The 13,533-nt window shown below is 35.1% G+C and overlaps 1 protein-coding gene across 2 annotated transcripts in view; it reads left to right on the forward strand.

Annotated features, from left to right (window-relative positions):
* Nucleotides 1-13,533, forward strand: part of ST8SIA1 (ST8 alpha-N-acetyl-neuraminide alpha-2,8-sialyltransferase 1) — a 116,444-nt gene that overhangs the window by 19,936 nt on the left and 82,975 nt on the right. For both annotated transcript variants that reach the window (XM_016140502.2, XM_016140503.2), the window contains exon 2: nt 13,231-13,375. In XM_016140502.2, coding sequence (XP_015995988.1) covers nt 13,231-13,375 — 145 coding nt within the window. The remainder of the gene's footprint in view (nt 1-13,230; nt 13,376-13,533) is intronic.

The raw sequence follows: 13,533 nt of genomic DNA on the forward strand, positions 1-13,533 counted from the left end.
TATGGGATAAAGTTTAAACTTCTTAACTGGCCATATAAGCCCTTCATAATCTAGTCCCTGCCTACTTTCTGAATTTAATCTTTTTTGTAAACTATTGCATATTTACTTGCCAGATTTCTTCTGTCTAAATGCTTGTGGCTCTGTTAATCATGGTCAGGATTTCCCAAATTTTGGATTTAATGAGTTAGAAAATTACCAAATAAATTAATAAATGGACAGTGTTGATTGTTTTGTATTTTGGCAAGTAAGGAAATTATAAAATACAACCATTTCCTTTTAGACTTTACATGTTAACATCAAAATATGTAAAGGACATAATCTCAGAAAAAAAGGCTGCTAATTAAAATAAAATATGAAAGCCTCACTCATGGCCTATATTTTCATTATTTCACCAGAGACTATTGAAAGAAATTGTGCTGGACTGGCACTGGCCTGTGGTGTTCAGGAAATTTGTGTCTGTACATACTGTTTTCTCTGTCAGGAATTCCCCAATATTCTCATGCCTCTAGCCTTTGGTCTCTGTCCCGCTAAATCTTAGTCCTTCAATTCTCAATTTACGTATCGAGCTTACGAAATTTTTTCCCATCGCCCTCCACCTGTTCTCTCCCATCCTACGCACCCCTCCGTTTATCTCTTCTTGGTGGTGTTCTGTGCATCCTCTTCCATGCACCAATAATGTCCTGGAGTTATTTGCTGCTCTCTCTGGCCAAGATCATGAGATTCTAGATGACAGAGAATGCATCTTATTCACCCTCATTTTCAAAGTTTTTAGTATATGGTCTTTTACACTACTCAGTGCATATTAAATATTTAATAGACAATTGAATGAATGAGTGAATGAATCAGTAAATACCTGGGTCGTTTTCATGCCCTTTCTTTGTGTCTTGTTTGTCTTCTGTGACCTGCAGTTTCAAGCACAGAGGATTTATTCAAACAAACACACTCATTGAATTGAATTAATTTGAGTTTTGACCTCATCGGTTCTTCCATTTTTCTTTGTCAAGGAAAATTAATTATGTTCTCCATTATCAGAGTGTATGAGAACAGTTTGCAGCTGCTGTCTGCAATACTCCATGGACTATAATGCTTCTCTCGGCTTTTTAGGTCAATTTGTGTTTTTCTTTTAGCCTGTTCATTTTTGGTTCACCATGTTGATTTACACATTTTTATTTATTTTCATGGCCAAAGGAATGTTAAGACATGCTATAAAGTACATATGGAGAATATTCAGCATTTTTTGTAGTCGATCTTTCTAAATCCACAGGGGCTTATGACGCTTTGCCATTTCATTGTTATTCCTTTCAAAAATATGCACATTTTTTACCCTTTAAAAAAATTTGTCAAAATATCTTTATCCAGAAAAGATAGCCACAGCTTTTCACATGATTCAGTGGTGATATGAGCACTCTCATTTGGGGGCTCATGATTCCTAGGTAATATGAGTTATTGGGTTGAGCATTTTCCCAGCTCACAACATGGCCGTGACTCCTGTTATTTCACTGACTCTTGCTCCATCACAGGGGGACATGCTTCTTTGCCTTTCTCACAGAGATGCCCCCTGGAGACAGAGAACTGCTGAAACCTTTCCTTTAAGGTAGTACAGCCATAAAAAGCTCAGGCAGACTTTAGCCTGGGTTTGGATCAACACCTTGGAAGAAACATGAATTCCTCTTTTTGAAACTATTTCTAGAATTCTCTTTTGTTATGGAAGTAATCTGTCTTTTATAGAATCAAAATAATAACAACCGCAACTACTTATGAGCACTAGCTAAGTACTGGGTACTTTATACATCTTATTTACAAACAAATTAACAAATTCTTTCATTTGTTATCAATTAATTTTGTCCCTATTTTATAAATGAGGAAACTGAAAGCAAGTGTGTTAAGCGGTTTGGCCAAAGCCATGCACCAGCGAGTGGCAGAGTTAAAGCCCCATGACCCCAAAACCTCTGTTGTTTCCGTTACACAATGTCACCTTCCTTATCAGCCAACCTGGATCACTTCTATGTGGTTTTGTGCTGTGCTTAACTCTTTTTAAGAGAAATAAATTAGCTGACACACAGATTGTATTGAAAACTAAATGAGGTAATATGTATATAAGAGGACCTGGCATAGTGTCTTGTGCATAGTAAGAACTGAGTTTTTTTCATAATTCCTTCTTTTTCCTCTATATCCTCCTTTCTTTACTGACCCAATCCCACCCACCCACCCCCAACTTTAGACATCTCTTTATGGTCCATCCTAGGTCTGCTCTGTTTTGTATCTCTTTAGGAGATATTATTAGTTCTCTTGGCAGTATAAGAAATATAGCTATGACCCAATCTTTCTTTATTATTAGAATAAAAAATGCTAAGAACCAAAGTTTTGAGCCTCAGGATATAACTATATTTAGGTAATGAGAAGAAGTACTGTTTTGTCATGAAGAGAGGAGAAGAAAATAGAGAGGATGTGATTGGGTAGGTCGATATGCTGCCATGGTTATCCAGGGTGGAGGAGCTTGCAAGAAGGAAGTCGTTGGTCAACAATGTCAAATACCAGATGATCATAATGAGTAAGAACCGAGGAAAGGCCATTTGATTTCATTTGGTGATTTGGAAGTATTTGAAGACGTTAAAGAGGGCAATTTCAATGAAAGTGATATGCTGGAGGCAAGCGAAAAGGTTAGTGAAAAAATAGAGGCAACAGTGTTTTGAGATGTTTGGTTTGTGGTCTTTCAAGAGATTTCAGCATGTTTTAAAGAGGTGGCATATTTGTGGGAAATTTTTTTTAGCTTAGGACAGAAGTTTTTATGGACAGAAATTAAGGATTTAGTTAAGAAGACTTTGAAGAAGCTGGAAAGCAGGGATAATTGATCAATAAATCTATAACAGTTTTGAAGAAAATCTTGATAACATCGAGACTACAGGGAGAAAAAATGTTAATCATATTTTTCTCTCTGTGGTCATATTATTTTTTAACTTTTAATTTCTTTTTTGTCCTTTTTAATATTTCCGAGTTTTCTATAGCAAGCATCTATTACTTTTTATTTTTTTAATAGCTCTTATAAATTATTCGGATTTAAAATGACAAATTAATATGAGTTCACAGAACTAAAAAGCTATAGAAACATATAAGATGAAAATTAAAAGCCCCCACATACCCCAATTTTCCATTTCCATTTCTTTAGAGCAACAACCATTAAAATATTTCTTGGTAGCCTTTCAGTTTATGAACATTTATTTTTTTAATTGAAATGTAGTTGACATATCAGTTTTAGGTATACCACATAGTGATTTGACATTTAAATACTTTACAAAATGAAGTCTAGTAACCATCTGTCACCATACAAGTTATTACAATATTATTGACTGTATTCTCTACACTGTACATTATATTTCCATGACTTATTTAATTACTGGAAGCTTGTACCTTTTAATCCCCTTTGCCTTTTTCACCCATCCTCCCATCCTGCTCTCCTGTGGCAATTATCAGTTTTGTTTTTTTGTCTATGAGATTGTTTCTGTTTTGTTTGTTCATTTATTTTGTTTTTTGGATTTCACACGTAAGCAAAATCATATGTTAGTTGTCTTTCTCTGTCTGACTTATTTCACTTGGCATAATGCCCCCAAGTCCTATCCATGCTGTCTCAAATAGAATGATTTAATTATTATTATTTTTTATGACTGAGTAATATTCCATCGTATAAAGATACCATCTCTTCTTTATCCATTCATCTATTGATGGACACCCAGTTTCTTCCATATCTTGGCTATTGTAAATAGTGCTGCAATAAACTTAGGGGTATGTATATCTTTCGAAATTAGTGTTTTCATGTTTTTTGGATAAATACCCAGAAGTGGAATTGCTGGGTTATATGGTAATTCTATTTTTAATTTTTTTTGAGGAAACTGCACATTTTTTTCCATAGCAGCTGCATCAATTTATATTCCTACCAACAGTGCAAGAAGGTCCCCTTTTCTCCACATCCTTGCCAACAGTTGCTATTTGTTGTCTTTTTGATGATAGACATTCTTATAGGTATGAGCTGGTAGCTCATTGTGGTTTTGATTCACATTTTCTTGACTCTTAGTGATGCGGAATTTCTTTTCCTATGTCTGTTGGCCACATGTTTGCCTTCTGTGGAAAAAGGTCTCTTCAGGTCCTCTGCCTATTTTTTAAATCAGGTTGTCTATTTATTTTTTATTTTGAGTTGTCTGAGTTCTTTATATATTTTGGATATTAACCTCTTATTAGGTATATCATTTATAAATATCTTTTCCTTTTTAGTAGGTTGCCTTTTATGTTTTAAAATCAGAAAAATCAGAAGTTAAACGTGAAAGGGTAAGACTACATGGTTTTCTGACCCCTTTTCAAAGACTAACAATATTATAAGAGAAGAATATAAACAGAAATAAACTTGTAAGAATGAAGGGAATGGAAAAGGAGACAATAGCCAACAAAAGACATCGATAAAATTTTAGATGAAAAGCAGATGGCCTAGCGCTATCTAACTATATGGAAACAGAAATCTAAAGCTTGAGTGCTTGCGGCAGGGAAAGGTAGCAAGAAGGAAGCCAGTTCATGTTGCAGAATTCCTGAAAGACTCAGCACTAGGGGTGAGTGCTAATGAGACTAAAAGAAAGGGAGGATTGGTTGGAAGTGTTCCAAATCTCCCTTTACCCATAGACACAAGAGTTGCCCTTGTCCATCTGTTAGAAGACTGAAGATGAAACAGAGAGCCCTTGGACTTGGGACGTCAGCTGAAAACGGGAATTAAGAGAAAGATTGTATTCTGAAGAGTACGACCTCAGCAGCCCGTTTTCACTTAGCTCGCAGAATGTTATCTACTAGGCTTATAGCTTATCAAGAAATTGGAAGGTTCCTCTTTGGGGAAACTGGCTAGTTCAAGAGAAAAGGCTGTGAATACTGACATTTGGGGGTCCTTTGGTGAAATGGCTAGGTCCCTGCTGGATCACACTCTGATGAGGCCCAGCAGTTGATAAGCACTACCCAAGCATAAAGAGCTTTCATTAGTACCTCATTCTTAAATGTGAATGGACAGCTATGCGTCTGTAAACATTTCTAGAAAGCTTCTAAGATGAAAGATGGAGTCTAAAACAAACCAATAGAAAACACACACGTGAAACAAACAGTGCAGGAAACAGAGGAATACATAACAAATGATTCTCACAAAGAAAATACATTGCATTTACAAAGTTTAGGAAGCTATGAAAATAAAACTTTTTGAAGATAAGAAAGAACATTCTGTTATTAAAAATGTGGTAGTAGAAATTAAAGGGTAGCTAGATGGATTTGCAAAATAATGTTTAAGAAATAATTCCTCAAAAAGTAGAAAAAGAAAAATAAAGAGGTAAAAATGGAAAGGTGAGAAGTTCAGTTAGTAGGAATTTTAGAAAGAGAAATATAGAAGAAGGGGAGGGTAGCAGTTATTAAAGAAATAATAGAAGGCTCTTTCTAGAACTAAAGGACTCGTTTCCTGGTTGTAAGGGGCCAAGTGTCCAGCTCAATGAGTGCAAAAAGACTTATCCAAGGTATATTGTTATGAAATTTCAGAACCCTCAATTTAAGATCTTAAAAATTTTCAAAGATGAAAACTAATTATAATCAAATATTTAGCTATAAGAATGATGTCAAATTTCTCAAAAGAAACACTGGAAGTTAAAAGTAATGGACAGTGCCTTCAGAATCTGATAAAAATTATTTCTAAACTAGAATTTTGTATTCAGTCAAACTAAGAAGTGTTTTCAACATTTAAAAACTCAAAAAGAATATACTTTGCTTGCACCCGTTCTCAGGGAGACAATGGAGTATATGCTACACCAGAATGAGGAAATACCAAGAAAGAAAAAATATGGATAAAAGAAACAAATGCATACAATTCAGAAAAGAGGCGAAGGCAGTTTCCAAGATGACAGGTATTTATGGAGACTAGCAAGAAAGCAGCCCAAATTAGAGAAGGAGGACAGAAAGCTCCAGATGAGGTGTCCCCAAGAAAAAAAATTGAACTGATTGATTTCTTGTCATGTTTGACTAAATTGAGAAAATTTTACGGTTCTTTGAAGAATTAGAAAAGTACATGAAAAATAAGGAAATGAAAAGTGTTATTAGTCAATAACTAACTCTGGGAAGATCACATTTAAAAAAGGCTACAAGAAAGAAAGACAGTGCTAGTACATTACATTGCTCACCTATTAAATAACACTTAGAGACTTATAATACTATGAAAATAATTACTTTAACTAAAAATTTTCCTGTAATTCTGTGGGGAATGTAGGGTGAAAAAAAGTTTGTTCATGTCTGTTTGGGATAGGATTAGAAAGTGATATCTTCACCTTTCATATTAATAAGTAGTAAGATAGTATAAAAATTTGGAAAATAAAAATAGCACTATATGAATCATAATCAGAAATATGAAAACCATTGGCTTTTTGGTCTAGACATGGAGTGAAGAATATGAAAGGAAACTCATGTTTTTATTGCCTTATAGTAGTTCAAATACTGTGCCTATTTTGCTTTGCTAAAAATAAATTTAAACAAAAATCAAAGATGGTATAATACCTTTTTTTGAAACAAGAAGAATCCCATGAATATTTACCCTTTAACTCAGCGAATACTTTTAAATATTCCAGAACACAATCATAGATATGTTCACACATCTAAGCATGAGAATGTTTACCGCAAAATTCTTTGTAGCATCAGTAAATTATAAGCAGACTAAACTACCATTTCAAGAGGGCAAGCACTGAGGCTATTTTGTTTACTGCTGTATCTTTTGTCTCTAGAATTGTGTTGGATAGATACTAAGTACTCAATAAATATTTGTTGAATGACTAAGGGGATAATTGAATTTGAATAGGAAAAATGCACACCAAACAATCTATTAATAGTTGCTCTGTGTAGAGGGATTATCGTGATATTTATTTTTGCCTATTTTTTTAATTTGTATTTTTGAGAATTTCTAAAATTAATGTTTTAACATTATAAATTTATAAAATTTCAAAATATAATGCATTAGCCTTTAAAAAGTAACTATTAATAAAGAGTAGAGCAATATCAGTTCATGGAATTGAGGCTGAAATAGTCTTATATCTGTATTGTATTTACTTCTGAACTTCCTGACCACTCACCAAAAAAATACTTAACAGGTCAAAATAATTTTTATTGTTTGATAAGTAGAAGCATACATTTTTACATAATTACAAAAAATGTTCTTGATACTGAATTCAAGGAAGGAGTTATCATTTAGATAGATAAATAGGACCATAGCTATGTTATAAATGTTATCTTCAACCTTCATTTTATAGAAAATTGAATGCTGTTCTTACAGTGTCGCTGTTCTTATGTCACTGTTTCTTACAGTGACCCTTAATTAAAAACATAACTTTGTAATGTAACTTGGTGGAGGCATGTCTACAACATGGTTAGTTAATTCGGAAACTTTTCAACTTTTACATAGCTTACAGTTTCAAAAGTTGTTTTTAAGTCCCAAATAACCAAAAGAATTTTTAACCTCATGTTCCCCAATACATTTCTAGAGTGAGTCTGTCCTTTGAAAGCATTGTTCTGCGGTTTTTAGGTTTATAGACAATTAGATACATTTTCCCCAAATGGTTAGGTTTTGTCTGCACTGAAGGATTTTGAGGCAGCCGAACCTGAACCCTTTCCTTGATGTCCTCAGATGTTGTGAGGGATTCCTCACAATGGATACTCCATAAACGCTTGACACTGTCCCCTCTACTGGGCGGATTCAGAATGACCTTAACATAAGGAAGCAGCCATGGCTTGCTGCACATTTTCATCAGCAGTTCTTGCACCATTTAAATTTTTTCATAATGCTCTACCATTACCCTGAATTATCATTGGGTTAATAGGAATTTGAAAACTATGCTTTAAAAAAAAAAAAAGAAAGAAAGAAACCATTTTTGTGCTTCTCCCAGTTGTAGGTAGTCTCGTTAATCTCTGAGCACTGAATACCTTTAGTTTTCAGCCTTATTCTTTATTGAGAAACTAAAAAATTGCCAATTTCATTTATCATTTTCCTTCTCTTTTGCTAATTGTTGTTTCTTTGTTCACTTTGTCAAATGACTCATTCCATCTATACTTGTAATAACCTTATTTTCTCAATGCTTTCAGTTTTGAAAAATCAACTCTACTTTTGTTTCTATTTCCAAGGCTACGCCTCTCTTTAACTGTTGCTGTCAAGTCTCTCAATACCTCTGCACTTTTCTATCACTGTGGGGATCAGTGATATTCAGAAACCAATTCACGACTACGTACAAATGTAGTGAACATAGCAACAAGGTGAGGGATGATGAGTGGATGAGATGAAATGTCTACCTGATCGTTTTCACAATATGTTGGTGGTTTGACCCCAAAAATAGCTCTATTCACATCTATGAAAGTTTAAAGGAGGATGTTTAAAAAGAATTACTTTATTTAACGCAAATAGCTGACTTGCTCATGATTTGACTTGATAAGAGAAAGAATATAAAGAATCCTAGGAGAAAAATCAGCTACCATATCCCTTTGCCTCTCCCAAACACCCATTCCTTTAATCACACATTTAATGGGAACTAGATTACAGTCAATTAAAGGTTGTTGACAATCTGAAATGCTGATATTCTGTGCTGAGTAAAGAGCACCCCATATGTTTTAGACAAGCAGGTGGCACAGTAAATATTCTGTTAAGAAAACTGAGAATCCCTGGCTTGTGTTATTGCACAGAGTTCCATCCTGTGGAAATGGGTCATAACGGAAAGCCAAAATTTTTCTCAGAAAATAGTTTTGAATCTGTTCAAATACTGGAACAGTTATAGCAGTACTAAAGGGGTGTGCCATAAATCATGGAAGAGACATTTATAGTCTGGAAAAATTTTAGGACAAATGCTCCAGCCCTGCATCTATCTGGTAGGCAGTGGAGCTGAGGTGAATCTGAGGAGCTTAACTCCTGGACTTCATTTTCTAAAATTTACCACTTCACTGCTCATCTGTAAAAAATGTTTGTTGATTCAGTTCCCTAGTTTAGAAAAATCTGTATAATTTGAAAATCTCATAATGCAGTTTCTATAATTTTTGTCTCCTTTTCATTTGCTTTCCTTCCATTAAATTCTGCTCACCTTTCACAGAATAATCTCAGACCTAGATAGATATCATTAGATCAAGAAAAGAAAAGATGTTTCTGAATAGAGTTCTTAGTTTTAATACATAATGTCCGGCCTTAGAGTGCTGTTCAGGAGCACCACTGCTCATAAGGTTAAAAAAAAAAAAAAAAAATCCCACTGTATCCCTCCCTGCTGTGTAAATTTATGCATTGGAGAAACAGCTCACTTTTAAATTAATGTAATTTGTAATTTGGAGTATTTGCCATTTGGGCACAAGTTCAAAACTCAGTAGAGTATGGAGGTTTATGTGTGGACTGGTGCTTCTGGTCCAGACCTCATTTTCAGAACCTCGTGGTCTCATAGACGGCTGCCCAACTACTTCTTTGAGTGGATGGACCCGCCCCCTCCCTGTGCTCCTACCCAAGGCTCCAAAAATGAATTTGTTGCATTCCTCCAAACCTGTGTTTTAGTTTCAGACCACTGAAAATATCCTATCCAAATTTGGTATATATCCATTTAGCTGTTTTATTGTGATCCTGTGAATAGACCAAGAGAGAAGTAATTTTATTCATAAAGATTAAACATATATAACTGGAAGTTTTTCTTTGTCTTTCAAATCCCTCCATTCTCCGAAAGAGGGAAAAATCTAAAATAGTTTGTATAATGGTTTTTCTCATACTTAAGCATCATTATAAGTTATTATTAGGGGGTAAAAAATGGAGAACCTTATAGAGTAAAATTGCTCTGATAAATGAGCAATGTGAAGGAGAGAGGGCAAGCTTAGGGGTGATTAGAGGAGATGACAGAGCTGTGTCCAGGGGAGAGACAGATATCCACCGGGAGATTTTATGACATTTCTGCCATGTGGTGACTTCCATTACAATTTCTTTAAAATGTCTTCATATGATTCTGGAGTTGGATTTATTCCCTGTGAGTGACTGGGCTCTTTTGGACAGCACTCATTTGATTTACTCAACACATTTATTGAGCACATTTTATGTGCCCAGTACGCTAGTGACAAGGGGCGGGAAAGGGAATACCTTGCATTTTTAAATTCTAATGGAGAAGCGGGACAAATAATATAAGCAAAGTATGTGGGTAAGGAGGAGGTATGTTTTTCAACAGGGGGCTAAGTACGCATTGGGTAAGTGACATTTGAGGAAGGACCAGAAGGAGATAAGGAAACAAGTTGCAAGGATACCTGGGAGAAGAGCATTCAGGTAGAGCAAATAGGTGCGAATGCCTGAAAAGTCTTGGGGAAAACTCGTAAAGCTGGAGTAAAGAGAGCATGAGTATGTGAGTGTGTGTGTGTGTGTGTGTGTGTGTGTGTGTGTGTGATGTAGGGGTGTGTACATGTGGCTTTTACGTCCAGTGAAAGGAATATAATCTGCCTTCACCACCAACCTTCTTGTGGCAACGTCCACAGACCTTCCAAAATCCAACTCCAAAATCATAAAAATCCAATTCCACCATGTGGCCTTGTCTAATTTACTTAAGTGAAAGCTTATGATGGAGACAAGGGGCTATGATGGAGGGGTCTGGATTTCAGGAGTGGTCAGGGGACCCAAAGAATGTTTTGTTCCCCAGTTTTATTGAGAAATCTCACACACACACACACACACACACACACACACACGCATATATTATATATATTATATATGTATGTATATATATACACATATATGTATATATTGTATGTATGTGTGTATATATATAATATATATATCTCACTGTATAAGTTTAAGGTATACAGCATGATGGTTTGATTTACAATATATTATGAAATGATTACCATGATAGGGTCAGCTAACATCCATCTTCTCCTGTAGATACACTAGAAATAAAAGAAAAGGAAAAGGAAAAATATTTTGTTATATGATGAGAACTCATCGGATTTACTCTCTTGAATTTCCTATATATCATACAGCAGTATTAGCTGTTGTCATCAGGTTGTGCTTTACATCCTTGGCATTATTTATCTGACGACTGGAAGTCTATACTTTTCACTGCCTTCCTCCTATTCCCTCTCCCCTCTCCTCTCACCTCTGATAACCACAAGTTTGATCTTTTTCTATGTTTTTTTTTAAATTTCACCTATAAGTGAGATAATACAGTGTGTCTGACTTATTTTATTTAACATAATGTCTTCAGAGTCTATTCATGTCACAAATGGTAGGATAGCCTTTTTTTTTTTTTTTGGCTGATTAATGTTCTATTGTGTGTGTGTCTATCTGTATCTATATATCTCTATATTTATCTACGTGTGTGTGTGATCTATCATCTATCTCTATCTATCTATCTATCTATCTATCTATCTATCTATCTATCTATCTATCTAACTATCTATCTATCTATCTATCACAATTTTATTCATCCATTCATGGACACAGGTTTTTTCCATGTCTCAGCTATTGTAAATAATGCTTCTGTGAACATAGTGGTACAAATATCTTTCCAAGTTAGTGTTTTCATTTCCTTTGGATATATTCCCAGGAGTGAAATTACTGATGATAAAAGTAGTTCTGTTTTTTTCTAGTGGCTATACCAAGTTACAATACCACCAGCAGTGCACAGGCTTCCCTTTTCTCCACATCCACTCCAGCATTTGTTATCTGTTTTTTTTTGTCGATGGCCATTCTGACAGGTGTGAGGTGGTAGCTCATTGTGGTTTTAATTTATGTTTCCCTAATGACTAGCAAATTCAGCATCTTTTCTTGTACCTGTTGGCCTTTTGTATATCTTCTTTGGAGAAATGTCTATTCAAGTTCATCGCTCATTTTTAAAATCGGGTTATTTGTTTGTTTGTTGGCTATTGAGTTGTATGAGTTCTTTATATACTTTGGATATTAGCCCCTTATCAGATATATGACTTGCAAATATTTCCCCCTCCATTCTGTAGGTTGTCTTTTCTCTTTGTTGATTGTTTCTGTGCTGCGTAGAAGCTTTTGGTTTGATGTAATCCCACCTGTTTATTTTTATTTTTGTTTCTTGTGCTTTTGGTGTTATATCCAAAAAACCATTACCAAGACCCATGTAAAGGAACTTTATTCTTGTTTTCTTCTAGGAGTTTTATGGTTTCAGGTCTTAAAGCCTTTAATCTATTTTGAGTTAATTGTTGTGATGGGGTAAGATGTGGATCCAGTTTAATTCTTTTACATGTGAATATTTAGTTATCCTGGCACCATCGGACTATCTTTTCTCTATAGATATTTGGCTCCTTTGTTGTTAAATATTAGTTGACTATGTGTGCTTGGATTTATTTCTGGTCTCTCAATTCTATTCCAGTTGGTTTCTGACAGGCTTTTAGTTAGAGGAGAATATAAAAATGGCCTGTAGAATGGTAGCAGGGCTTCCATTTGAGGGACAGGTAGAGAAGCAGCCTGCCTAGAAGAGTAAGGTGATTCAGGAGACCCTGGTTTTCCAGACACTAAGGGAGTGGGGGGAGTTTTGCAAAGGTCATGGTATTCAACTGTGTCAAATGCTACCAAGAGTTCAGTTAAAATGAGAACATAAAAGACCTATGAGATTTACCAATTAGAAGGCAGGTTGCTTTACCAGTGTCTAAATCACCTAACTCATCTCATTTTATTTCTATTTAAAAGAGTTTCTTAGGGGTTGTTCTTTAATCTTGTCCTCAAGACAAGGTTTGGGAGTGCACTGTCTTTGAGGCCACTGGGTTCATTCTCTACTCCATACAGCTCATGTAAAGTCCCTTGTCACTGACCTTAACTACCTGATTAAATCACCATAAAGATTCATTTCTGCTATAGCTGAATAGCTCAACAGTCTCCAAAGTAAGCCACCCCAGTCTTTTTTGGACCTGGATGTTTAAATCAACCAATAAATCTGCAATTATAATGATTATTTTTACCTTTGGACATATTTCAGCTACAGCTGAGAGCTGATGTATTTTTCTTAAACTTTTTTTTTTTTAAATTATGAAAAATTCCAGTCATGCATCTTGGTGGCTGGAAGAGTGAATTAATAGTAGTCTAATCACCCTGGAGACACAGATGCTTTTGTGAGCCGGCACTGAGGTAAGACTGCACATCTCTGTGGGAATGACAAGTGAATGAGTCTGCTGCTCACTTAACCTGCTGTTCTTTTCTTTCTCTATTTTCTCTCCTAGGAAACAGATGGAAGACTGCTGTGACCCCGCCCATCTCTTTGCTATGACTAAAATGAATTCCCCCATGGGGAAGAGCATGTGGTATGATGGGGAGTTTTTATACTCATTCACCATTGACAATTCAACCTATTCTCTCTTCCCCCAGGTTAGTATAGAGTTTATTGCCTTTTAATATTGTTTCTTACATGTCTTGATTTTATAGGAAAGGTGTAATTGAGTTTGCCTAACTAATTGGATCTACTTCTTTTCACATTCTTCCTTCTCAATTTTAAATGTTTTTCTTTATAGTTGTCATTTTTTGGG

Source organism: Rousettus aegyptiacus, unplaced genomic scaffold, assembly GCF_014176215.1.
Source record: "Rousettus aegyptiacus isolate mRouAeg1 unplaced genomic scaffold, mRouAeg1.p scaffold_m13_p_2, whole genome shotgun sequence".
In the NCBI taxonomy this organism is placed as follows: Eukaryota; Metazoa; Chordata; class Mammalia; order Chiroptera; family Pteropodidae; genus Rousettus; species Rousettus aegyptiacus.